This window comes from Solanum stenotomum, chromosome 12, assembly GCF_019186545.1.
Source record: "Solanum stenotomum isolate F172 chromosome 12, ASM1918654v1, whole genome shotgun sequence".
NCBI lineage: Eukaryota > Viridiplantae > Streptophyta > Magnoliopsida > Solanales > Solanaceae > Solanum > Solanum stenotomum.
In genome coordinates, this window is record NC_064293.1 from 36,286,955 (window position 1) to 36,314,864 (window position 27,910).

Here is a 27,910-nt window from a genome sequence, read left to right on the forward strand (position 1 = left end):
TTTATTTGATTAGTAATTCGCAGCAAACATCCCATTTTTTTCCATCTGATTCGATATACAATTAGCCATTTTATACATTTCGGTGTAAAAAATGTTTGTGTTTGTATAAAGCAAGAGAAAAGTGAATATAAAAATACCAATACATATATTTCCGTCATATACACTTATAATTATACAAATACATATTTTATTAAACAAATTACAATGTATAAATGAATTTATACTAAATTGAATATTTTGTATAAAATTGTATGTATCTAGCGAATTCTACAAATCAAAAGCTCCATAACAAACATAAAATTTGCTATGGAGCGCAATTATGCAAACTATAGCTATAACATATAAATATAATTGTTATGTTTGCTATATGTGAAAGTTTAGATTTTCACCTCATTATTATAGTATTATGTTACACTTGGGTGACATAACAAATCCAAGTAGTAAGAAGTATATGGGCTTTGTTTAACAGGCTTATATGGGCCTTCTGATCCATTTTCCGGGTCAGCACAGGCCTTGATATCCGGTTAACAGAAGTAGCAATACTGGCCCATGAGCCGTCAATATTGGCTAGGCCTGTTGGGCTGTTCTGGCCTAACTCGTGATTTGATAGGGCTGTGCTACGATTATTGGAGCCCATTTAAGAAAATAATTTTTTAGCCTGGCCTAAATAAGTCTGCCGATTTGTGGGATTTGATAAATATGGATAGAGCCGGTCCATGGGACAAATAAAAATTAATTAAAAAATAAAATAAAATAGAGTATTAAAAATAACAAGAGTATAAACTCAAAATCTGTTTAAATTTGAAATATTACAATTTAGATACAAATTATGTTTATAAAATATGTACTACATAAAAAAAAAATCCCTAAAATTTATAGTGAATCACTACATGGGCCATAGCCTATGGAATATTGTCATAGTTTTTGTGTTTTATTATGATTATTGGAAAACAATTATGTTAATATTTCTATTTAGCTATTTATGTTTTTACTTGAAATCAAACTTAATAAATATTATAAAGATAATTTTATTTGTGTATTAACAAGTAGTAACACTAACACCATGTAATATTGTCTTGTCGATATTTATGATAATATTTTAAAATTATAATTTAATTTAAACAATTATAAAAATATATTTTTAAGAAAAGAGAGTTGGCCCGAAAAAATCCATAGCCCATGTACTTGTGGGATGGGCCGATCATTTTCTAGCCCACACAAAAATGGATTAGCCCAGCCTGACCAGTTAAATTTCAAAGCCTATATTGATTAACTCAGATGAAATGGGCCAGGCCATATTGACAACTCTAATGGTCAGTACTGAGTAATATCTTCTTCTGTTTTCAATGGTATATGGTAGTACACACTACACTACACTTGCATGCAAATTTTTTCTTCTTAATTGTTAAAGATTAGAAAGAAACTACTTATTATTATTTAATTATAAATAAGTAATAATACCCTCTTCAGCACATTTTTACTTCTTTTTAAAATAAAATTATATGATACTTCTTTTGCCTATTCATTTAAGAAAGGATTGAGACTTTTTTATATTTAGCAACTCGTTTATTATAGTATTCTCATTTTAGTCGTAACAATTTTCATATAGCTAAGAATGACATGTCATATTTAGGACTATAAGATTCTAAAGACACTATGATATATTCTACATATTTAATATAACATAGTCATTAATTTACTCCATTTTATCAAGTTAAATCAGAAAAATTAGTACAATTTTTCCGATCAAAGCACAATATGATTTTTTCAGGTTTCCAGTCTAAAGTTGCAAGACAGAGGGAAACAAAATTCATAGAATGAAAGTCAAGAGAAGGCAATACTATAAACTTTTAATTTTCATAACTCCGTTATCATTCATCCGTTAGAAGGCAATATCAAATTGTTACAATTTTTTAATGACCTTCATTTATAACGTAAGTACTAAGATGTATCGTTCATGTTAAACTACAGAAAGGAAAAGATTAAAAGTATTTTTCCATCAGAAACTCAAATCCTTTCATACTTTTATTTTCCTAGCTAAGTACTCCATTAATATTGAAGAGCTCCATTTTTACTTTTTGCATTGGAATTTGTTGGGGGCTTCAAATATAAAAGGCCCAACACCAAAGAAATCAAACATTGGGGCATGATTACCAGGTGGCAGGATAGGTTTCAATACAGCACCAGATTTTCCATTATTGTAATTTGTTGCCACATTGCAAATTGGTTTGGGTGATTTCAGTAAGTATACTCTGCATTTGTGTACATCTGCTTTGGCTAAAGATATGGGTGTGATAGAGAAATCACCATTCTTGTCTGTCAATGCTGTTTGAACATTTGCCTTCCTTCCATTATTGTGACACACTAGCTTCACTGAAGCTCCTGTAGTGTATATAAACCACACAACCATTGTTAATTTTAAATGTAATAAGCTCATGAATCATAATAATTGCAAAAGGCAATGAAGATACTAAGATATTTTTAAGTCAGTTTTTGATTTGTGAAGTGTTCGACAAATAAGTATTGAAGTATTTGACAAGGTTAAAAATAACTTAAAATAAGTTTTTATGATTTTTTATTTTTTGACTTAAAAACTATTTTTTTAAGCCAATTCAAAACTGCTCTTTCTCGGTACATATACATACAATTTTCGGGGCAGTCCAACCAGGGGAGGAGCTAGTCAGTTTAAAAATGATTGTAATTCGAATCACATAAATTAAGAATCCTGGTCCAATTCTCAATCCAAAATTCTTTAAGTTTGACAAGTTTAGGTAAGGGCAATTGGGCAGATTCAGTCAAATTTGGATGGGTTAGGTTAAGACAATAATCAGGTCAAGATCTAATCTAATCTAAATTTGTTTGGATCAAAACGGATTAGATAATGGATTATATAATATGTCAATTCAATTTTAATTGTTTTATTTGTTCTTTTAAACTATTTTAGTATCTAAGAAAATTATTTTTTTTCTTTATTATGACTATATATAACATATCAAATTGAAAAAAAGTCTTTTAAAATATTCTGATAAGATTTCTCATTAGCCAAATCAAATTACATATCAATACAATTTTGAATGAATTGAAATGGGTTATGTTAAAATGAGTTGAGGTAATGAATTGGCGGATCAACAACCCGTCAACTCGGTTCTATTGTATTGTATGTGGCACTGTTTTAGTAACTTTTTACACGTCGCATTTGTGTTTGTGTTTGAGTAAATGCAAATAGAATGAGAATATAGTAATGAAGAGAAATAAGGGTAGTGAAATAACCGTGGAGTGGGGAGGCTTTAAAGAGAGAAGGAAGCCCTCTGCTACTGCAAGATTTGCAATTAACACGGCCGACGACGATTAGAGGCTTTCCGGCGGGATGAATTGTCGGCGGTGGAAGCTTAACCGGTGGTGTGATTCGTGGAATAAATGGGGGACTTAGAGTTGGTGGAAATGGTTTAATAGGTGGTTGATTAGTTGGTGGTGGCTCAACAAATGGAGGGTCATGAGAAACAGGCGGTGGCTCCTGATCAACGGGTGGCTCGATGTTTGGCGGCTCATCATAATCAGTTGGTGGTGGTGGTGATGACCTGATAGGTGGTTTATTAGTTGGTGGTGATGGCGGTGGTGTTCTCCTTATTGGTAGCTGAGTAACTGGTGGTGACGGTGGTGGTCTCCTTATTGGAAGTTGAGTAGGTGGTGATGGCTGCGGCGGTCTGTTTATTGGTGGCTGAGTAGGTGGTGATGGCTGCGGCGGTCTGCTTATTGGTGGCTGAGTAGCTGGTGGTGGTAGTTTTGGTGGCTGAGAAGGTGGTGGTGCATGTTGGATTGCTGGTGGCGGAGCAATTGGTGACGGTGGAGGTGTTTGTTTTTGTGATTGAGCTGGTGGTGGTATTGTTGGGGGCGGTGGAGGTGTTTGTTTTTGTGATTGAGCTGGTGTTGGTGTAGGTGGTGGTGGTATTGTTGGTGGCGGTGGAGGTGATTGAGCTAGTGGTGGTGATGGCGGTGGAGGTGATTGAACTGGTGGTGGTGGTGACTTAACTGGTGGAGGCGGTGATGGTGGTGATGGTGAGGGTGGTGGCGGTGAGGGTGTTGGTGGCGGTGGTGATTGAGTTGGTGGTGGTGGTGAAGTTGAAGGTGGTGGTGGTGACTTAGCTGGTGGTGATGGTGGTGGTGATGACTTAGCTGGTGGTGATGGTGAAGGTGATGGCCGTTTAACAGGTGTAGGGGTAGAGGGACTTCTCTTAGGAAGGCGTCCAAACCCAAACCCGAACCCTTTGGTTGAGATGATTTCATTGTCCTCATGATTGTCTAATGACGAATTTTCAGTGACTTCACCAAAGCTGAGCTCTGAGAAAGAGGCTACTACTAATGCTAATACTTGTATGAGCACTATGGCCTTTACTGACGTAAAAGCCATACTTAATTTGTTACCTCAAATCAACTCATGTAAAATGAAGTAAGGTGAGAATGAATTTATAGGAGCTTCATAAGCCATATATGTACGAATTTTGTCACAATAATAAAGAAAATAAATGAAAAGGTGATACACATATTCATATACGTGTGCTAAGCTCCTTAACAAAGATTACTTCGTATCAAAATGACTCAAACTTGAGACCTCTTGGTTAAGCTTTATTGGTAATAATGTATCTTACATCATCAATGTCCACATGCTACAAGGTTAAATTATACATATATGGTGATATTGCTTTCTTAAAATTAGTAGTGTAAACCTAATGTTTTAATTAGTCTCCTCTAAAGTTTGTTTTAATGGGGAAGGAGTGAGAAGGACAAATATTTCTTAGCAGGAGATTTATACGTTGTTAACACTTCTCATGCAATATTTTTCTGTTTATAAAAAGTTAACGTTTTATTCAACCGGATTCAGTTTGATGACAACACAAGATTCAACAAGTAAATAATTAATTATCAAGTTACTTGCATTTTGCACTTACCTTAACATGTGCGTAATTGTTTTCTTTAGCTTTATATTTGCATCTATTAATTATTTGAATTCTGGTAATTAATTAATTAATTAATTTTGTTATATCCTTTATACTCTCTAACATTCTAGGACCTGCACTTTTACAGAAAGAACTGAATCACCATAGCAAAAAATTGATCAAACATGGGGGTATGGACGTTATCTCTCACTGGCGGAATAAGCCATGTGATGAGAGTATTTTAGTTGGCTTACAAATGACCAAACATTTGACATGACATTGTTTTTCTTTTCTCATTTTGCTGGTCCTTTAAATTACACAGTAATTAATGTTCAATAGGTCATTAATACGAGAGAATAATCTTTTCGTTTTGGTTTTGGTTTTGATTTTGATTTTCTCTGATACAATGTGTAATTTGTATGACTCTGGATGCTTGAAATCAAATTTAAAAGAACACTGTGAGTAGAAGGACTAAGAATATTGTGAGGGACATATTAATATTCTTCTCTTCTTATAAAACATGAATTACAATTAATTTTTGTAGGCATACGTCAATGAATACAAAAGAATCTCATCAGTATATACACATTTAGAAATATATGGTAAGTTATTTAAATTTTATATATGTGATAAAAATATTATTGACTACCTATAAATATAAAATTTCCAATTCAATTAGATTAATGATATCCCTAAATCATAAACTTCAAATTTTGAATCTGATAAAATTTCTTTAGTTTTTTTTTTTTCTTTTCTCGTAGCAAATAATGTTGTAATACAAAGTTATCTAGTATGAAAATAGATGCTCACATGCAATTCGTTGCGGATCAATTATGTCATTGGAAATTTTACTCCATTGTATACATTCATTCTTGCAGAAATGCAAATGCAGGGTAAAACTGTAAATAAATCTTTGTACGTAATCTGACTCTATTTTCGAATCTCGCACATAGTAAAAGCTTAGTGCATCTGTCTGTCTTTTTTTTCCAGCTCTCCTTATAATGCAAGGTAAGAAATTTTTTGTATTTTAGTTTATATGTTTCAAAATTTAAAATCTACTATAAAGTTTTGAATTAATCCCATGTCAAGAATTTTTGGTATTGATTGTCGATTGAGAAAAAAGGTGGCAAATGGACGGATTTAAATTTGAAGGATTCAAAATGTGTTGCAAGTTAATAAATAAGCGAGTTATTGATCCTTCGTAAAGTTACTATGCTAACTCGCCCAATTTTTATTGAATTTTGATTGTTTTATTTGTTCTATCACGAGTATAAATAATTGATAGAATTATGTTTTTATGAGTTAATTTTACCACCTCTAATTGAGATTATCAATTGTCCAAATTGACTGAATAATACTTTATCATCTCCCAAAATATGGACTATATCGTAAATGTGTCGGAGATATTTGATCATATAGATTTCATGTTAAAACAATTTCTTCTTTGACAACATCAACACTTCAACTTTTCATATATAATTTTGACTTGTATATATGACATTTGATTTTTTTATATCTGTATATAAAGTTTTTTTTTCTTAACTGTGTATAGAAAACAAAAGAAAAAAAATTATTTTTCACAGCTTAATGCCCTTAAACTTTTTTTTTTTTTTTTATATCTCTCTGAATAGTAACCGCATCGCATAAAATGGGACTGATAGAGGAATTAGTGTATTTTGACTTGTTCAATAATGCTACCGGCCTCTGTTTTCCATGACTGAACAATGCTCTTATAATTTTCTATGCATAGCGCATGGTACTTTGCTTGATGCTTCAAAAATAAAAGGTCCAACTCCATATAAATCAGACATGGGTGGTTGTACGGGGACAATCACTGCAGGGGTAACAATCGGTGGCTTAGGGGGTACGACATGTTGCAATAGAGCACCTGTTTTTCCGCCATTGAAGTTTGTTGGGACATTACAGGTGGGATTTGGTGATTTCACTAAATATACCTTGCACTTGCCGATATCTGCTCCGATTAATGATTTGGGCGTGAGCCGAAACTCACCATTCTTGTCTGTTATGGCTGATTGGACAATTGCATTCTTCCCGTTGTAGCAAACTAGTCTCGCAGAAGCTCCTGCAAGAATAGTAGTATTAATTAGCATAAGGATGAAAATTTAGTAAATTTCAAAAGATATTAAACGATGAATATAAGTTTTCAAATATTAATACGGTATATATGTGGCAATTATGGAGAAAAAAGTGTGTTAATTAAGTAATTACCTTGGAGTGGGGTAGCGTTGAGGAGATTGGGAACTCCATAGCTATTGCAGGGTTTACAGTAAACAACCCCATTCACCGTTAGAGTTTTGACGGCGGGAAGAGATGGAGGTAGAATAGGCTTAACTGGTCGACGTGGAAAAACGGGTGGTTTCGCTATTGGTGACGATGGAAATGGGGCTATTATTACAGGTGGATGAGGAGCTGGTGATGGAGATGGTGCCATAACCGGTGGATTAGCTATTGATGGAGGAGGAGCCGGTGGAGGCGATTTCTTAGAAGGTGGTGGCGGTGGTGCCTTAACTGGTGGTGGAGTTGGCTGTCTTGCAGGTGATGGAGATGGTGCCTTAACTGGTGGTGGAGTTGGTTGTCTTGCTGGTGATGGAGATGGTGCCTGAGGAGGTGGCGGTGGTGGTTGCTTTGCTGGTGGTGGTGCCTTAACTGGTGGTTGCTTTGCTGGTGGAGGTGGTGTTAGTTTTATAGATTTATCAGGTTGTGATGGCTTACATTGGGAAGGTGAAGGGGGTGACTTAAGAAGTGGTGGTGATAATTGTGACGATGGCGTTGGGTTAATAATAGATGAGATGACGGGTAATAGAGGAGGAATTAGAGGAGGAATATCAATAGGAGGGATGACAAAAGGAGGAATGAAAAATGAGTCTGTTGACGGTGGTGGTGGTGACTGTTTAGGCGGTGGAGGTGATGATGGCGGAGGTGGTGATGGCGGAGGTGGTGGCCAAAGCTGTAATCTTGGTTCGATCACCCGGGGAACTGGAGATTGTTCATAATCATAATCGTAAGGGAATGAATCACGAATTGGGGGAAAATCAAATATATCACCAAAGTCAAAGCCTTTTACATGGGTGAGCTTTGTGAATGAAGAGACTAGTTGAACTAAAAGGCAATGTATTAGCAGGGACTTCCCTGAAATAACTACCATACTTGTTAACTTAATTAATCACCTCATTTCAAGGAAGTCAAATTGTGAATGAATTTATACAAAGCTAGGAGAGAGAGAAGGTTCTCAAGTTTATCTTAATGAAACATTATTAAGAAAATAAAAAAGAAATATTTAAAACCATATACTACAAAATTAAACAAGTCCTCTGGCTGAATATTAATACAATTAATTACACATAGATGATGTTTGATATAGAATATTATCTTATGTATAACTATACTTTGTGATGATATGACTAAAATTGTCAATTTATCGTGAATTTTGGAAATTTTATGATTTTGTCAGTACTCCCTCCATTTCATATTAACTTAATTTTTGAGGCATTTTCCATTTTTCAAATTAACTTAATTGTCAGTTTTCAAGACTACTTTTAGAGTGTTCTTCCAATTTTACCCTTCATTAGTTAGTATTGGAATTAGTGATTAATTAATATTTAGTTATTTTAATCATAAATTTGACAATAATTAATAAGGATAAAAAAGAAAAACTAGGTTCAATTTATGTTTTAATCTACTTTTCTTAAAGGATGTGAAACACCTCAAAAACTAACTTAATATGAAATGAAGGGAGTACAATATTTTTATGACGTTGGATTTTTAATCACAAATCTGAAATATGGTTTCACAGTTTCACTCTCTCTCGAACGTAAAATATTTGGCCGCATAATACTTAAATATATCATTTGACTTATTTTCATTTTACATTTATACCCTCCACTTCGGGTGTGACAAATAGATGTTTGAACTTGTGTAAAATTAAACAAGTAGATACATGAGTCCTATGTGACATAATTCATGTAGTACACCTTATAAGACACAACTTGCTATGTAGGATAACACGTAGGACGCGTGTGTTTATTTATTTAAATTTATATAAGTTTAAGTGTCTATTCATGTACACCTGAAGCTAAAGGGCATAGATAGTATTTTACCCTTGTCAGTAATACTTTGTACTATTTAGTTCTTCTAAATTACGCATTTCCTTCAAAATCTTCAAGAAAGTAGTTATCAAGCGCAAGAAAAAAAGTACTAGTAATTAAAATTTGGAGTCTTTACACTAATTAATTTGGTTCAGAAGAACTGTTTAATTATCTTTGTTTTGATTTTTATGTTAAAAATGTATATTATTACTGATTATTTCTTTAGTATTACACTTTGATCTTACTTTAATTAACAGTAAATAAACCATATATCCCCGTAAAAGAGATTTGATCAAGCATTGGACGTGGCCATGAGCATATACAGAAGCCATGTCGTGAGAGTTTATCAGTTGGCATAAAATTAAAATGATGGAACATTAGACATGGGATTGTTTTTCTTTTCTGCTTTTGCTTTTTCTTAAAACAGACATACTAATTAATTTCACTCTAATTTTAATTGACGCCACTTGTAAGTGCTCTAGCTCGTTACTATTTCTTTCACAAGAATTTAAAGTTGATATGTTTCTTTTTCTATAGATGCAAGTTTACAAAGGGGGAAGGAAAAAAAAGCATTGAAATGACGGCTATGGATAGTTATGGATATTTACTTCATATCCTTGGCATCCTTATTCAGTTTGTAGGGAAAGCCAAAAACGACTATCAAAGTGCTAGCAATTCGTAGGGCTTTGGAACGAGCTTTATAAAATAGTTGGGCAAGAATTCATATCTTATCCGATACAAAGAATGTGGTGCAAATGTTACAAAAGAAGTTAACGATTTATCAAGCAAAATAGATTGAAAATTGATATGTTCTTTTGAAGATATCAATATTCTATATATATTCTTCAAATATGAATATATTACTAGCTCATAATCTAGCAAAATTTTCTACAGTATTTCTCTAGCTATTATATAGAATTTTTTGGGATTCAGCTTTGCAAAGTAGAGTAGATTATAAAATAATATAATGAAGTTATTTATTAAAAAAAAAAGATTTCATTCTACATAAAAGAAAATAATACAAAGACAAGAAATTAAAATTACTATAGTTATATGTTGTTGAAATTAACAAAGATAACCTACATTTTAATATTGTTATGCATGGAGGATCCAAAGGGCGTGAGGGTGTTCATCACCCAATCCTATTTGAAAAAAAATTACAGTGTAATATATATAGAGAGAGATTTCAAAGTTCAAATCCTACCAATTTCTGAATTTTATGCCCTCCAAAAATATAACGATGAATAAATTAGACAAAGCTTAGCACCCTCAAATAATAAAGTATAACAGCGAAAAAGAGAAGTTCCCTATCTTGTACTACGTAATATATTTTTGACCATGGAAGATTTATGTGCACAATTTATAATAAGCAGAAAAAAGGAGCCGCATGGCCCCGTAAATTATGTAATTTGCTTTATAAAAAATAAAATAAAACACACTAACTTCAGTATTAGCTCAAAACTATTATGTTTGGTGATTTAATAAAAATAAAATAAAACATCATCCGTTTCAATTTGTGTAAATCTATTTTGACTTAGAATCGAGTTTAAGAAAAAAACAATTGCTTTTTTGAATTTTGTGTTCTAAAATTAAAACTATGTCAAATGTACTAAAATGACACATGTTTCGTGAAAGATAAGAAAATAGGTCAATTGAATTGAAACAAGGAGATAGAGTAACACATATAAAGCCTTAACTGACTCAAAGCTATATTTAGAGATTCAAATTCTAGTACAACCATTCAGTCTCTCGTTAAATAAACACTTAGAACGTTTAATTTTCGTAAGACTTAATTTAGGGCATACAATTCAAAATCCACATAACCACATCTAATATTAGTTCTGAATAGTGAACTTTTTTTTTTCTTATTACTTTCTCCCTTTCTCACAGCATATCTGGCGGTGTTTGTCCCACAAGTGGTGTATGAGGTACTGGTAACGCTGGTGGAGAAGATGGTGATGGCGGTGGTGGTGATTTCCAAAAGAAAGGAAACTCCCATTTATAAAAATCACTTGCATCAGGCAAACTTCTCAATCTCATACCTTCTATAAGACTTAGCTCTGAGAAAGAGCTAATAACGACCAACATTAAAAGTTGTAAAAGCACTAGGGCCTTCAGTAGTGGAATTACAGCCATACTTGTTAACTCAACTCAAAAATTGTGCCTAAAAGAAGGTAAATGGGAATGTATTTATAGGAGCATGAAAAAACAAAAAAAAGTACCTCTTCCATAGGCATCAATTTAAGTGTCTTAATTTAAATGGAAAGAAATTTATTAAATAATATTTCTTGGGAATGAAGAAATATTATATGGAGTACCAATTGAGAATCCCGGCGGCCTTGAATTCCGATGAATAACGTTCTGGCTTCCAATGGCCGGCCTTCGAAAATTTGGGGAAAATTTATTTATTCGAGTCTTCTAAAGTATTTTTCCGTTGTGGTTTCCTGATAACGTAGTTCTACTATTGCCAACGTTTTCTGAATTCTAGTTGTGATGCTCTTATTATGTCTAATATAAATTACTTTGCTATTTTTAAATTTTCTATATTATTGAAAAAAAATTCAAAATGTCAATATTTTGACATTTAATAGAACCCTTTAGCCACACTTTCAATATTCATAAGAAATCTCACAAAATACTTGTTGACTTCGAATTTACCTTTATCAATGGGTGAAAAATCTTTTGAATTAATTGTGAGATTTCTTGAACAAAATGTAGGAAATTAGAAGAGATGATTTTCTTTAACAAGAAAAGGAGATAATTAATAATGACGAAAAAGGGAAGAGAGAAAAAAGATTGATTTGGGTAAAACCTAGAAAGAGGGGTAAATGGGTAATGGAGTATTCTTTTTTTTATTTTTTACCCGATAGTGGAATAAAAAAATAGTTGGATAAAATAAAAGGAAAGGAAATTAATTATATTAAGATTCTGTTTATTTTGTAAAATATTGACATATTGACATTTTTAATAATTATTTTAAAGTGAAGATATTTTTAATAATTATGTCACGATTGTGACTAGTTTGCTAATTTACCCTTCTTTTTTTACTTTTTACCCGACAGTGGAGTAAAAAAATGGTCGAATGTGAGTTTGATTTGAGAAATAAAAGGAAAGGAAATTAATTATATTAAGATTCTGTTTATTTTCTAAAATATTGACATATTGACATTTTTAATAATTATTTTAAAGTGAAGATATTTTTAATAATTATGTCACGATTGTGACTAGTTTGCTAATTTACCCTTCTTTTTTTACTTTTTACCCGATAGTGGAGTAAAAAAATGGTCGAATGTGAGTCTGATTTGAGAAATAAAAGAAAAGAAAATTAATTATATTGGGATATTGTTTATTTTCTAAAAATTGACATATTGATATTTTTAATAATTATTTTAAAGTATAGATATTTTTAATAATTATATTACGGATTGTTACTAGCTTGCTAAGCCTACAGGTGTATTTTACATGAAAATAGGAAAGCAAATTTTTATTCACACTAGTCTCTCCTTTCAAATTATTTTTATTTAAAATGTTGAAAATACTTGTTCCCATCACTCTATTCTACCTTATTCTACCTTCCCAATATAAATTATTTTTGTTTAAAATATTAAAAATATTTGTTATCATTTCTCTCTTTTAACTTGCAACCATTTTTCCTTAAAACTTATAAAAGGTTTATTTAGAATTAAAAATCTACTAAAAAAATGGTAAATAATTATGATTCTTCTTCTTTTCTTACGAATCTCTACAATTGTTGGATTCATGCAATTATGCAAATGGCCCAATTGAAGAGAAGGGCCCAATTTAAAGCTGCACAACTGGTAATAAAACATTACATATTTATCTGGTCGTCCAAAAATAGTTGTATTAGCTACTGTTAAAGAATGACAAAAGTCTCACATTGGTGGTTAATGAGATAGGTGGACTCCTTATAAGGCTTGGGCAATCCTTCTCCCTTTGAGCTAGCTTTTGGGGTGTGAGTTAGGCCTAAGACCTAATTTAGCAGCTACCTATGTAAAAAAAAGTGTATATTATTCTGTATATTATATTATATATTACTAATATATAATTATGAGTATGATGTATGCATGCATCTGTCGCTATGAGTCCATACCAATCCAGTATATATACTCAAGATCGATCCTTGTATTACATTAGCATGGTGTAACGATATTATGTTGGTTTATTAGCATTTTAATATTAATATTTTTAATATATTAATTTGCTTTATTTTGGAGTTAGAAAGAATGATGAATATTTCAGCAGTTAGTGGACAATTATCATTGCTGGAACGTTAGGCATTAGTGCCTAATTACTCATTTCTGTTAATCAATTTGCATAGGCATTATTGGCCATTATGTGATGGTTACAGTATTGTTATTGCTGTTGTATTATTCTGGCAGAACTAGTAGTGGTCAACTATGACCATTACTCCTCCATATTGAAATCTCATTCTTTATTCCTTCATTATACTCTGTAACCTATGTAATTCCTAGGCCATTTATCTTCACTATTTACCACACCATTATCTTCCTATTCATTGCTAGGAAAACTTCTTCTAGTATAAATAGTGGTGGTCTTCATTTGGTTTGATACACACAATACAACAAGAAATATAGAGTGCATAAGGTTTGTCAAAAAGAGAGTTTTTATTAGTTGAAGGGAGGTGTTTCTTTTTGTGGAGCTTTGGACTCAACTCTTGTCCAGAGTTGTTGAGTTATACTTTGTGTTAAGGCTGTTGTATCTTGGAAGGGACAAGTCAAGAAGGACTACTGCTAGACCGGAGAAAACATTTGCTGCAGTGGGCTTGATCATCTCCTTAAAGAGGGCGAGATATCCGCGCCTCAGCCTGAATAGATTTATTTCTTCATTTTTATTTTCAATTGTAATCTTGTATTTTTGTTATCTTGTAAGTTTTCACTAACATATTATATATACATAAAGTGAGTGAATGAAATTACTTATTGCATTAATTTTCACGTGCGTTTTCGTGCATTTTGACAAACACTAAGCTAGAATATTATATTAATCACTATAAAAGGAAGAAATAGGTAGGGTACCTTAAGTATAAACATAAATCTTTGACTCAGGATTAGCGTGGACAATCAATAGTTAATACTCCTCTATATATTCTAAATAAATTTGGCAAGTTCAGTTTCAAATTTAAGATTGAAAATAATCGACATCCAATTTATTTTCCTAATATTTAAATTCATTGGTCAGCATATCTGGTGATGGAGATGGTGTCGTATGAAATGGATCTGGCGGTAGTGCCGGTGCCTCAGCATCTGGTGGAGGAGGAGCTGGTTCCTCAACATCCGGCGGAAGAGCTGGTTGCTCAGCTTGCGGTGGAACAGCTGGTTCCTCAGCATGTGGCGGAGGTGGCTGCCCATAATGCGGTGGAGGAGGTGGTTGTTGAGCATCTGGTGGTGGTGGTGGTGGTGGTGAAGACATAACTGGAGGTGGTGGAGACTTAATGCGCAATGGTGGTGGTGGAGACTTAACGGGCGATGGTGGTGGAGGAGACTTAATTGGCGGTGGTGGAGACTTAACGGGAGATGGTGGTGGTGGATACTTAGCAGGAGGTGGTGGAGACTTAACGGGCAATGGTGGTGGTGGAGACTTAGCGGGAGGTGGTGGCGACTTAAGGGGCAATGGTGGTGGTGGAGACTTAACTGGAGGTGGTGGAGACTTGACAGACGATGGTGGTGGAGGAGACTTAGCAAAAGGTGGTGGTGACCAACCAGCCAATCCAGTATATCATGATAGGACTAAACACATTGAGATTGATTGTCATTTTATAAGAGAAAAAATCACACAAGGGTTAGTATCCACCAAGTACATTCCTACATAAGGCTGGGCATCGGAACGGGTTGTACCGGTACCATTCCGGTCCGGTAGTATTCGGGACGGGATGGGATACATTGAACCGGTACACGGAACGGAACGGTACCATGATTTGGTACCGGTATACCGGTACCGGTTCATCCCGGTTCATTCCGGTTCCGTTCCGGTCCCGGTAAATCATTTTTAATTAAAATAAAAAATAATATTTTTGTCATTATTTACTTTTATTAGCATTTCTTTTTTGTTTATTTAATTTTTTTAAAATTACAAATTTAAGTTATTTAACTTACAAGTTACTAGTATAACTTAATAACTTATAAACTTTCAAAGATTCAAATCTTTAAAACTTATAACATAACTACATAAGCTCAAAAACTAAAAAAAAAAACTTTATTAAACTTAACTTACAAACTTATATACGTAAAAATTAAAAAAAATATCTTTAAAATAAACTTAAGTAAAATTATTATAAATTTTAAAACTTAAATACTATAAACTAATATAACTTAGAAAAATAAAAAAAAACATTCGTATTTTCGTAATTCAAAATAACTCAAAAAAAATAATTATTTTTTGAAATAGCTATATGTGCCGTCCCGTTTATCCCATCCCGTTCCGTTCCGGTCCATTCCGGTTCTATCCCGGTATATAGTGGGACGGGACGGAACTGAGCCTCCATCCCGGTAATTCCGATCCAGTTCATCCCGGTACCGGTCAACAACCCGGTCAAACCGTCCCGTTCCGGTCCGGTACCCAGCCTTAAATCCTACACAAGACCAACCAGCTGATCTCCTCACTAAAGGACGTACAAAAGTGCAACTGCAACATCTCAGCTCCAAGCTAGGAGTTCTGAACATCTTCTCATTTCCTAGCTTGAGGGGGATTATTGAGAATGAGAAGAACGAGGCAGAATCAAATGTGTGAACTTGGTCTTTCATATGTGTTCCTTAAATCACTATTACTCTGTAACTAACTTTTCATTAATTAGTTAGTCAGTTACAATTAGTTGTAAGTCTGTTAGAATAACTAAGTGTGATCAGATATCACAACTATAACAAAATATTTTTCTCCTCGTTCTTCTTCTTCTTCTGTACTATTCTTCTGTATTGTTCATAAAACTTCAGTTACGACTATATTTTTGGTCCCGATAACTGATTTAGGGACCCAAATGTTGTCCTACAAATCTTTAGAAACTAGAATTTAGTCTACTCCTAAAGATATTTAATTAGGGATCATAGTAATTGACTTCTAGCGACAGAGTCTATTAGGACGAGTTACAACAAATTTTTCCTTGTCACGATTGCTCATTTGGGTTCAAACTTGGACTTTTAGAGATTAAATTTTCCTTTTTAGAGGTTCTTTTTCTTGTCGTAATTGCTCATTTGGGATCAAATGTGGACTTTTAGAAATAATTTTTTTCATTTTTAAGAGGTTATTTTTCTTTTAGTGATCTACTAGGGAGATTGGTCAAAAAAAAAACTGGATCCTAGGGAATTGGTTAAAAAAAAAGGAACTGAATTTTTAGATTAAATATATACTAACTAGGTAATTGCTAGAATAAAAAAAGGAAAATAAAGGATTAAGGTTAGTAAAAAAAATGTCAGAGATACAATATACAAGTATTATTATCGCTACGCATAGCATGGGATCGCACTAGACATTTTGTAAATTAATATGAAAATTTTATTTTGTTATCTAAAACATAATTTTCTTTTCCACAAAATTGTCCTATTATTTGGAAATTCCTCATACATTTGATGAGAGAATTGCTATACAAGACAAATATTTGTTCATCTTTGTTTTAAGATATTATATTTTATTATATATGTTGCTATGTATCAAATGTTTAACAACAAAATTTAATAATGTCTATAAATATGTTGGCTTCTAGTTGAATAAGTCTAGGGGTATTTATCTAGTAGAAAAAAGATAACGAAATTGAGTGATTTGAGGAGTGAAAAAAGGATAAAAAATCGTGAGGTGAATGTTCAGAGTGATGTATCTGGAAAAATAAGAGAAATTGAGAAAAAGAGAAAGTTATGTAATTTATTCAAATGATATGCATTTTTTAAGAAAATAAGATTAAAAAAAAAGGTGTATAATTAGGTAATTTTTCCAATATTTATATGCACAATTTAACATTTTGAAATTTTAATAAGGGTCTAGAGTCATTAAGGCACTCAATATAAAAAATGTCACATTAGAAAAACAAAATAAAAAAAGAGCAAAATATTTCAGAAAATCGCGCTTAATAAATATCTCTTCCCTCCTTTTTTTGCTCATATCCCAAACCCTAAAATCCCCTATAAATCTCAATCCCAAGAAAAATGGTCGTGCCAAGAAATTTATGCGGTGCTTTTGAAGTAATGTCTAAGTCTTGTGGTGATTGTCCATGGACGATCTATTTTCCAATCCAACATATAAATCAACTTGTGACAATGATTGATGTTTTTGGTAAATCGAGAATGAATCGAAAATTTCGACACTCTGCCGGCTAGGAATTCTGCGACACTCCATCGACCAACAAAGTTGCAAGCTTTGAAGTTTTACATAATAATATCATCGTTATCAACAAACATCTAGCACACAGAGGCAATGGCGTCGCCATGCATATTTAGCTCTAATAAGTCTTCAAACAATTACTGATTCAACTCCAGTAAATCTCCATATTTTAATAATTATTTACTTGTTTTTTATATGACAGAGCTAACAATAACGCTCCTGCACCGCTTGAACCGGTCAATGCTCCGACGAAGGATTCTCCGCCAGCCAATAATCAGCAGGCCAATTCCCTCGTGTCATGTTGTCATATCAAAGAAATGAGATAATTATTATTATATTTCCCTCATGCAACCATCTATATTAATGATACTCTGAGCTCAATTGAGATGTGTTAAAGCTAAATTTAGAATATTTTGATAACATTTTTTAAAACTTTTTATTGACAATATAAAAATTTCAGTAAATTTTCAAAAACAAGGATAGATAATTATTGTCCTGTCACATAATATTACAAGTGTTTATATCTTAGGTAAGTTGTTATAGATTTTAATTTTGAAAACTTTTTTCAGTTTAGTTAGTTGTTCTAAAAGCTATTAAGTTATTCTAGATGTAGTAAAAATATTTTAGAATAAAATTAATTTCACTTGATTGAATATGTCAATTACAATATCATTTTTATTTACAATATCAATTTTATTTATATAGTATCTCATATAATTTTTAATTTAAAAATAGCTATAAATAATTAATATCACAAAGGCATTTAAAATTTTAATTAAGATAATTTCTTTTTAAATTTAATTATTTGATACTGGAATTATTTCAAGCTTCAAATATCTAAAAGGGCATTCAAAGTATATTTGAAGAGAATCTTCAAAGTCAACTTTAGAAATATGATTATTTTAAATTGAAGTGAATTAGAAAAAATTAAAAAGTAGAATTAACTGTAAATTTGATAATTACCTATGACTTACAATCATAATTACATCAATCGTACTTTCATAAAATAGTGAAATTCTAAAACTATGTACTTAATGATTGATAAAAAATCGACAACCAACTTTTTTATGAAAATTTTAACAACATGCCATCTTTTTTTAGTTTCCCACCATTACAAAATGCACTTCCAATATGATTTTTTCAATACTATTAGACAAAGATTCCAACTATTCCACCATAATTCATGTTCATAATTGTATAGCTTAAAAATTAGATTACAAATTAAAATTCTAGCTAGTCTGTTAAATATGCTTATAACACTATACAAAATTTAATCAAAAGCCATTTTAGAAATACTTTTTGGATTATCGAGGAAATAAATTGGTGATGGAAATTATTTATAGAGTAAGAAGTTTCATTTAATTTCACCAATTTCTTTTCACCCTTTGTTTCTCAATGTACAATTTATTTGGTAAAAATATTATTAAAGAATTTTAAGGGGTTGTTTGGTTGGGAACAAGTTATCACAAGATTAGTTATTTTGGGGTTAGCTATCCCAAGATAACTTATCCCATCATGTATATGAGATAACTTGTCCAATCACTATGATATAAATGGTGGGATAAGTTATCTCAAACATGACAACAAAACAAGATACAAATTTTTTATCCCATAGCTATAGTTTGATAATTACAATTTGTAACTACATGTTATAGGAAGGAGAGAGGTGAGCAAGACTGGAAAAGAGAGGAGAGAGGCGAGCGACAGAGGGCAAAGAGTGGGAAAGAGGTGAATTGTATATGTATATCGGTTAGATAATTGTATATTATACATATGTATTTGTATATATGGCAAGCGAGATTGGGAGAGGGAGGAGATAGGCGAGTGAGAGAGGGCAGAGAGTGAAAGAGAGGTGAATTGTAAATGTATATCGGTTAGATAATTGTATATTATACATATGCAGTTATATATATGGCAAGCGAGATTGAGAGAGGGAGGAGAGAGGCGAGCGAGATTGGGAGAGGGAGGAGAGAGGGAAAAGAGTGGGAGAGAGGTGAATTGTATATGTATATCGGTTAGATAATTGTATATTATACTTATGTATTTGTATATTCTGGCAAATTATACATATACAAACTCGATGTCAGCCCACATAATTATGAATAATGTTAGTCACGAGTGGTAATTATAGCAAACTATAACTATTATGAGTAGTTAAGTAGTATAAGTTTGCTTAACCGCGTAATTTCCTTTTTATTTTATCCCTCACACCAACTGATCAATAAGTAAGTGTTCTCAGGTAAATGAAAAATTTTCAACCGGTGATAAAACACACGAATGTTATTAGTGAAGTCAATATTTGTTGAGATATTTTTATGAATTTATGGAATTTATATTTAAGAAAATACTTACAAGAAGAATTTGTAGAAGTTTAATTTGGTAAGATGCCATGGCGCAAATCATCTTTTGCACCAAAAAGTTATTTTTTAGTTTGTACGAGACTTAACTTGTCATACATTTTATTAATATTATGTAATCTATGAGATACTATTATATGAAAATAGAAATTTATGTATATATTTTCAACCAATTATTTATTATTTAAAGTGTTGAAGGAAAATTTAAAACTTAAGAGTCAAAAATTAAATGTCGTCGTCCAAAAATTGGGGCATTTGGGCGATTAGTGTTAGTTTTTAGTTTCATTGAATTCAGTAAGAAGATGAATTAATTGTTTGACTTGGACATTGAGATTATGAGGCTCTTATTACCTAATTAATCTGAGTTAAAAGAGATTGATGAGATATTTGATCTATTAGCTTAGGTAAGAATAGAATTATTACTATATAAATACCATTTTTCATGAAGCCATTTGATTGCCTTAATTTGCGAAAGATCGTAGTACTATCATTTTAACAACAGTATTTACAACGAAAAAACTCTGATTTGGTTTACTTCAAACGAAATGTGTTTCATTTTAGACAATTGGACTCATCCGAATTTCAAACGCTCCGCCCTACATTAAATTTTTAAAAAATTGTGTCAACCCCCATTGTCATGACTCATGTCCATGTATCTTTCTTCAATTTTTTAACTCATACATTTTTTTTTTTTGGGAGGCAAATGAAGTCGCAAAGACTGGCTCCATGATGAACAGAACCAAATGGTATCACAACCTACCAACCTCCCTGAGCAAGCTAGAGGACATAAATCAGGTTACTAGGTTTAGGATACGACAAAAAAATTATATTACTCTGTCCCTATAATTAAATCTACTCTTCTTTTATTCTAATTGTTAAGAAGAGGATAATCTTTGCTCAACAAGCAGATCAGACACATTCTGCTTTAACAATAGAGTCTCAAATTGTGAAGATATAATATTTTTTAGGAGGTTATGATTTATGTCTCCATCGTAAATGTAGTTACCTTTTGACAGATAGGGATCATTGTCAAACCCTCTATCACCCCAAGACGGCTTTAAGATAAATAAAAATAAAAATCGGCTGGCTATATGTATATATATAGTTAATTAAGAAGTATGATATAATTGGTGGTATAACTCCGATTGAAAATCTAGAACCATTATATTTATTGTATTAGTACACTATACTTAACTTTATATTCATTTCTCAACATATTACTACTAAATTTCTGGTATCAGCATATCTCATGGCTGATTATCACACACCTGGTGATGGTGATGGAGACGGCGGGTAGCCGTCACTGTATTCGCAGCGACATGGTGGAAAGCATTGGTGGCTCATCACCTGATGGAGGAAGTACTGGTTGCTCCTCACCTAATGGCGGAAGCACTGGTGTCTCCTCAACTGGTGGAGGAAGTACTGGTTGCTCCTCACCTAGTGGCGGAAGCACTGGTGTCTCCTCAACTGGTGGCGGAAGTACCGGTGGCTCCTCACCTAGTGGCGGAAGCACTGGTGGCTCCTCACCTGGTGGCGGAATAACTGGTGGCTCCTCAATTGGTGGCTCTTCACCCAGTGGCGGAAGCACTGGTGGCGAAAGCACTGGTGGCTCCTCACCTGGTGGCGGAATCACTGGTGGTTCCTCAACTGGTGGCTCCTCACCTAGTGGCGGAAGCACTGGTGGCTCCTCAACTGGTGGCGGAAGTACTGGTGGCTCATCACCTGGTGGTGAAATCACTGGTGGCTCCTCAACTGGTGGCTCTTCACCTAGTGGCGGAAGCACTGGTGGTTCCTCAACTGGTGGCTCCTCACCTAGTGGCGGAAGCACTGGTGGCTCCTCAACAGGTGGTGGAAGTACCGGTGGCTCCTAACCTGGTGGCAGAATAACTGGTGCCGGAATCACTGGTGGTTCCTCAACTGGTGGCTCCTCACCTGGTGGCGGAATAATTGGTGGCTCCTCAACTGGTGGTGGAAGCACTGGTGGCTCCTCAACTGGCGGAAGTACTGGTGGCCTCTTAGTCCGAGGAGTAGGGGGACGATGTTGAGGTTGAACTGGTGGCGGAAAAACTGGAGGAGAACGGGGTGACCTCTTAGTCCGAGGAGTAGGGGGACGATGTTGAGGTTGAACTGGTGGCGGAAGAACTGGAGGAGAACGGGGTGGCCTCTTAGTCCGAGGACTAGGGGGACGATGTCGAGGTTGAATTGGTGGCGGAAGAACTGGAGGAGAACGTGGTGGCCTCTTAGTCCGAGGACTAGGGGGACGATGTCGAGTCTGAACTGGTGGCTCCTTAGCTGGCGGAGAAGGTGGCCTCTTAGGCCGAGGACTAAGGGGACGACGATGTCCATGTTGAGCCTTAGGTCTAGGTTTAATTCTTGGAATCCCAAATCTTAAAGATTCATGAAGAGTTGGATCATGAGATGAATATTCATCAGTGAGGTGATCTCCATTAGTGAGCTCTAAGAATGAGCTAACTACTAAAATTGAAACTACAAATAGGCACTTCATTGATATGATTGCCATAATACTTCTTGTTATAATTCTTTCAAATCTGCATGTTGAGTGCGTAAAATAACGTTAAAAGGGACCAAATTTATAGGACCATGCAAAAAGAACATTTATGAAATTTTAGTTGGGACAATGAGCTAAGCTATTAAATGAGTTTTCCCTAATTAAATAAAATTTCATTTGCTGGATTATCAAATATTTTTAGCCTTCATCAGTAAATATTCCATAAAGATATTTATTACACAACTACTAACACACTATCTTTAAACCTATGTTTTCACACCTTCTGTAATTTTGTTGATCCACGGTGATAGATTGTTTTATCAAGATTTAGGGGGAGAAATAATTATTTTTAAGTAGTAGCCTTAGTTGAAGAAAAATTCACGGGTTCACTTCCTTTTACTTTTCTTATTTTTTTTAGGGAGGGGTGAATGAGATTTAATCCTTCACCGGTGAAGGATGGAGGGCCTCAACCAATCAAACAACTCTCACATCCCTGTTTACTTTCTGTTCAAACTAATTGCATATCTATTATTGAGATGTGAAATTTTATCAAAAATTAGAATAACTAATATAGTTTATACTTAATTAAACTGATCAAGAAAATGTTTAAGTTCTACAAACTTCCCTTAATTTAGCATAATTTCCAAATTATGTGGGTAAAAGTTAATAAACCCTCTGCCACGTCACCAAAAGTTATAACTGGAGTTGAAATTTCTTTTTATTGAAACTAGTCATAGTACAAAATATAAGTTGGTATGACTTGTTGGTAAGACTGCAAATAGTTTTAGTAAGGAGATGTGATCTCTGCCAATACCAATGAAAAAGTTGAACCCATATATATACTTTATTCGTCTCAATTGATGTTACATCATTTAATTTAATATAAAATTTAAGAAATGAAGTGTTTGAAAATTTATGATTTATTACTCCTATATCATTTATGTAGGCATAAATCACATCTTAAGGAAAAAAAGAAAATTTTAAGTTAAACTTTTCTTTATAAAAAGGTGACAATCTTTTTAAAATAAACTAAAGTAATAGTGTATCACGTGCCGGATAAATTGAAATAGAGGGAGTACCATATATGAGGCACTAGTGATTAATCACTATAAACTGTGTCCGAATTAAAAAGAAACCCAACTAAAATCAGAAAGGAAAAATTCCTACAAGATTTGAAGAAAAAAAGGAATTACGTACCATGAACTAAAGTTAAGCTTTATGAAATTAAACCCAAACAATATCCCTTGTTCATGCAATATTAATAGGGAAACTTACGTAGATATATTATATTAAATATATATTTATCATCTATAGCAATAATATGGATCTATAGCAATAATAATGGAATAATTTATGTTACGAATCCACCACTGATTTTGGGCCGGTAAATCCCCTAAAGTGCAATGGATTTGGGCATATCTGTAGGCCCAACCCATTAATTCAAGCCCAAACAAGGCTTTGATGAATAACAAGGCACAACACAACAAGAAAAATTATGGAAAATTTTTCAAAATGTCAATATTTTGACATTTTATTGGACTCTTTATCCATACTTTCAATATTTATTTAAAATGTTAATATTTTACTTTGTTATGTATCTGATTTATTGATTTATGTATTTTTTTTATTTGTTTTGTTTGCAAAAATACAATTATTTAACAGAAAGGAGAAAATCAGGGGAGATAATATTTGAAAAAAAAGGAACTTATCACTTAAAATATTGCATACCAATAATTTTTACATTTTATTTGCTCACTTTACCATTCAAATTAAAATTGATATTTTACTTTCACATTGAAAACTACAAATCTACAAATTGTATCTGAGTGATCAAAATTGTATTACATGACTGTCAAATATATTTTTCTTTTATTTGTATTACAAAAACATAACTGATTGTATCCCAATATAATCTAATCACTACATAAAAATATGATTTATGAAAGGATACAAGATTTTGGAAAATAATAGCATACATAGTGAAAACAATACAATCTGTTGAGGAAAGATACAATATTCTAAAAAAAAGAATACAAATTGGCAGTGAAAAAAATAAGATACATATATGCTTAAGAAATACAAATTCATTTGACATACCTATTTGAATGACTACAAACTAAAAAGAAATACAATGTTCTTGATAAAAATACAAATGTTGAGTAAAAGAAAAAACAATTGACAAACAAAAATTAGTATGAATACAATTTGCAACCTTCTTCTCTGACTCTCTCTTTCTTCTTCTTCTTCGTCGTCTGCTATGTTCTTTTTTTCGATTTTTTTTCACCAAATTCAAATCGGAATCCATATTCACTTGTGCATATATTAGTAACCCTATAAGCAAAATTCGAAAATATTTAATATGAATGTATAAAAGATTAAAGAATATATGGTGTTTGAATGCCAATGTAAATTACTATAATCTATTAAATCTCAAATATGAAAATAAAATCACAAAAAAATCAAACAATAGTATTTAAAAGACAAAAAATTTGAATACATAAAAGGGGGAAATCTCATAAAATATTTAGTGAATATGAAAACAACCTCACAAAAAAATTGAACAATACTTTTTAAAAGACGAAAAAATTGAAATACAAAATATTTGGTGAATATAAAACAAAATCACAAGAAATCTCACAACATACTTGTTGACTTCGAATTTACCTGTATCAATGGGTGAAAATCTTTTGAATTAATTGTGAGATTTCTTGAACAATGTGTAGGAAATTCGAATTTGAACAAGAAATGGAGCTAACAATGGTGAAAAAGGGAAGAGAGAGAAAGGAACAATTAGGAATAAAACCTAGAAAGAGGGATAAGTGGGTAATGGATATTTTATTTTATTTGTACGTGATAATGGAGTAAAAAAAGGTCCAATTTGAACCTGATTTGAGAAATAAAAAGAAAGGAAATTAATTATATTAGGATACAATTTAGTTTCTAAAATATTGACATTTTTAATAATTATTTTAAAGTGTAAATGTTTTTAATAATTATGTTAGTGATTGTGACTAGTTTGCTAATTTTCCCAAAACTTATCTCATAATATCCAACCCTTTATTGTTCAAAACATATTCCCTAGGGTTTCAATGTCATCAATTGATTTTTAAAAAACCGTGTATAAAATCAAAGTCTAGTTTTAATACAATGATAAAGTTCAACAAGTCCAGTTCATCGTTAAAATACGTTATTAAATTACAAAGGCTTAGTGTGAGATTATTCCATACATGTATAAAATTTCAGTTCAAATAGTCTTTAAAGTCAAAAATAGTTTGTTTTTTTTTTTAAAAAAAGACATATCTATTTCTACTAATTAATGATGATAAAAATATGGATTTTAATCGAATCTCATGAATTTCCACTCTTTTAAACCAAAAAAAAAAAAAAAACTAGGATTCTAGAGTATATTTAGTCATCCATATTTGCAAGTATTGTATTTAAATTTTGAGGTACTTAGAAACATTGTAATACTAATTTCATTAGAGTATATATATCCGCTCATAGACGATTTCAAACTTTCCTATATACTACTTTATATATCAGTGAAGTACTTAATACAAAAAATGTAAATACTTCTTTTCAGTTTCAACTTAAAAATACAACTAGTGTAAGTGTGTACAAATAGCACTATAGTTTATACCTAATTAAACTGATCAAACAAATGTTTAAGTTATACAAGCTTCCCTTATTTTAGAATAATTTCCAATTAATGTGGGTAAAAGTTAATAAATCCACTAACCATACAAAAAGTTAGTGGAGTTGAAATTTTCCTTTTATTGAAACTAGTCAAGCAAAATACAAGTTGGTATGACTTGTCTATAAGACTGCGACAAACAGTTTTAGTATGGAGATGTATTAATCAATGAAGAAGTTGATCAACTAATAAAGTTAAATCCAATTAATATCCGTTCCTCGTGTATATTTATATTATATCCCTTAAGCAAGTATGATATACAATTTAATTAATTATATCAGCTTAATGATAAATCATTAAGGATTGGATCCAAAAATCCGAACCCATAAGTGTTTAATGAGTTTGTGCCTATTTGTAGCTCCAAATAAAAATCCGAAACTCGGTAAGTACTGTTGGAGCCTGACCGGCCTCATTTCATAGAAAACTACAATTGGGAAATGTACAGAAATCTTATTTATTTATAGGCTAATTATATTTTATTCCAAAAGTTTTCTCAATACCTCGATACCTTTCTTAATTATGTGATACATTACAAATGATATATTACTTAATGAGAAAGATGTATTCAAGGGGGATAGGTATGGAGATGGATTTTTGTAATTTTTATAAGAGATAGAAAATTTTAAAAATTATCATATCTTAAGTTGTGTATTTATGTATTTTTTTTTCATTATTTTATTTCAATAATTTTGAATATATATTTAGCCATCCGTATTTGCAAGTATTAGATTTAAATATACTTTGAATTTTGAAACATTGTGATATTAATTTCAGGAAGAGTATTTCAAGAGATAATTTATTTGTCCGATTATTCTTATATTTGTTTATATGTTTTCTTATAGTATAATGTTATTTCGTCATAAATCCAAGACAGAAAAGAGACTAGAAGATTTAAAATCTAGAACCATTATATTTATTGTATTAATACTCGATACTTAACTTTATATTAATTTTTCAAACATATTAATTAGTACTAAATTTCTGGTATATATAAGCATATCTCAAGACTGATCATCAACTAGTGATGGTGATGGAGACGGCGCGTCACAGCGACATGGTGGAAGCGCTGGTGGCTCATCACCTGGTGGCGGAGGCATTGGTGGCTCCTCAACTGGTGGCGGAAGCGTTGGTGGCTCCTCAACTGGTGGCGGAAGCGTTGGTGGCTCCTCAACTGGTGGCTCCTCAGTTGGCGGAGTAGGTGGTGGCCTCTTAGGCCGAGGACTAGGGGGATGACGATGACCATGTCGATGTCGATGCCGATGTCGATGTCGATGTGGAATCCTAAATCTTAAAGATTCAGCAAGAGTTGGATCATGAGATGAATATTCATCAGTGAGTTGATCTCCATTAGTGAGCTCTAAGAATGAGCTAACTACTAAAAGTGAAACTACAAATAGACACTTCGCTGATATGATAGCCATAATACTTCTTGTTATAATTCTTTCAAATCTCTATGTTGAGTACGTAAAATAACGTTAAAAGAGACCAAATTTATAGGACCATGCATGCAAAAAGAACATTTATGAAATTTTAGTTGGGACAATAGGGCTCAACTATTAAATGAGTTTACCCTAACTAAATAGAATTTCATTTGCAAGATTATCAAATATTTTTAGCCTTCATCAGTAAATATTCCATTAAGATATTTATTAGTACTATAACAACTAAAACACTATCTTTAAACCTATGTGTTCACACGTTCTAAATATTTGTTAATCCACGTACGGTGAGGATTGTTTTATCAAGATTTAGGGGTAAAAAATAATACTCCCTCTGTTTAAAAAAGAATGATCTCATTTTCATTTTAGTTTGTTTCAAAAAGAATGACCCTTTCCTTTTTTGACATAACTTTAATTTAAAACCACAAGATTAAAAAATCTTCTTTTCTTAAAAACTCCGTTTCAAGTCAAACTAAGACATTCTTTTTTAAACGGAGGGAGTATATTTTTTTAAGTAGTAGCATT

General features: G+C 32.4%; 4 protein-coding genes across 4 annotated transcripts; 2 read left to right on the forward strand and 2 right to left on the reverse strand.

The window, feature by feature from the left end:
* Positions 1 to 2,024: 2,024 nt before the first annotated feature.
* Positions 2,025 to 4,434, reverse strand: LOC125846646 (pistil-specific extensin-like protein). Its single transcript, XM_049526204.1, has 3 exons — positions 4,010 to 4,434; positions 3,271 to 3,736; positions 2,025 to 2,382 (listed from the first exon to the last, which is right to left on the reverse strand). The coding sequence occupies exons 1-3, from the start codon at positions 4,406 to 4,408 to the stop codon at positions 2,072 to 2,074; spliced, it is 1,176 nt and encodes a 391-aa protein (XP_049382161.1). The 5' UTR covers positions 4,409 to 4,434; the 3' UTR covers positions 2,025 to 2,071.
* A 2,159-nt stretch (positions 4,435 to 6,593) lies between these two features.
* LOC125847399 (pistil-specific extensin-like protein) lies at positions 6,594 to 8,100 on the reverse strand. The gene is made up of 2 exons (XM_049527023.1): positions 7,164 to 8,100; positions 6,594 to 7,017 (listed from the first exon to the last, which is right to left on the reverse strand). Exons 1-2 carry the CDS (start codon positions 8,098 to 8,100, stop codon positions 6,665 to 6,667), a joined length of 1,290 nt encoding a protein of 429 aa, XP_049382980.1. The 3' UTR covers positions 6,594 to 6,664.
* A 6,413-nt stretch (positions 8,101 to 14,513) lies between these two features.
* On the forward strand, positions 14,514 to 14,891 carry LOC125847400 (glycine-rich protein 23-like). Its single transcript, XM_049527024.1, has one exon. The coding sequence runs from the start codon at positions 14,514 to 14,516 to the stop codon at positions 14,889 to 14,891; it is 378 nt and encodes a 125-aa protein (XP_049382981.1).
* Positions 14,892 to 21,017: 6,126 nt separating this feature from the next.
* On the forward strand, positions 21,018 to 27,179 carry LOC125847401 (uncharacterized). The gene is made up of 3 exons (XM_049527025.1): positions 21,018 to 21,588; positions 21,631 to 21,770; positions 26,997 to 27,179. Exons 1-3 carry the CDS (start codon positions 21,018 to 21,020, stop codon positions 27,177 to 27,179), a joined length of 894 nt encoding a protein of 297 aa, XP_049382982.1.
* Positions 27,180 to 27,910: the final 731 nt, after the last annotated feature.

Bases quoted from the DNA above. Each gene is read 5' to 3' on its own strand.
- LOC125846646 (XM_049526204.1), bottom strand. From the start codon at position 4,408: ATGGCTTTTACGTCAGTAAAGGCCATAGTGCTCATACAAGTATTAGCA. The intron at 3,737-4,009 runs GTTCAATCACCT...AGACCGCCGCAG, and splicing joins TTAAGTCACCACCACCACCA to CCATCACCACCTACTCAGCC. The intron at 2,383-3,270 runs GTTATTTCACTA...TATACACTACAG, and splicing joins TAAAGCCTCCCCACTCCACG to GAGCTTCAGTGAAGCTAGTG.
- LOC125847399 (XM_049527023.1), bottom strand. From the start codon at position 8,100: ATGGTAGTTATTTCAGGGAAGTCCCTGCTAATACATTGCCTTTTAGTT. The intron at 7,018-7,163 runs GTAATTACTTAA...CTATTCTTGCAG, and splicing joins CAACGCTACCCCACTCCAAG to GAGCTTCTGCGAGACTAGTT.
- LOC125847400 (XM_049527024.1), top strand. From the start codon at position 14,514: ATGCGCAATGGTGGTGGTGGAGACTTAACGGGCGATGGTGGTGGAGGA.
- LOC125847401 (XM_049527025.1), top strand. From the start codon at position 21,018: ATGGTGATGGAGACGGCGGGTAGCCGTCACTGTATTCGCAGCGACATG. The intron at 21,589-21,630 runs GTGGTGGAAGTA...GTGGCAGAATAA, and splicing joins CACTGGTGGCTCCTCAACAG to CTGGTGCCGGAATCACTGGT. The intron at 21,771-26,996 runs GTAGGGGGACGA...GGCGCGTCACAG, and splicing joins GTGGCCTCTTAGTCCGAGGA to CGACATGGTGGAAGCGCTGG.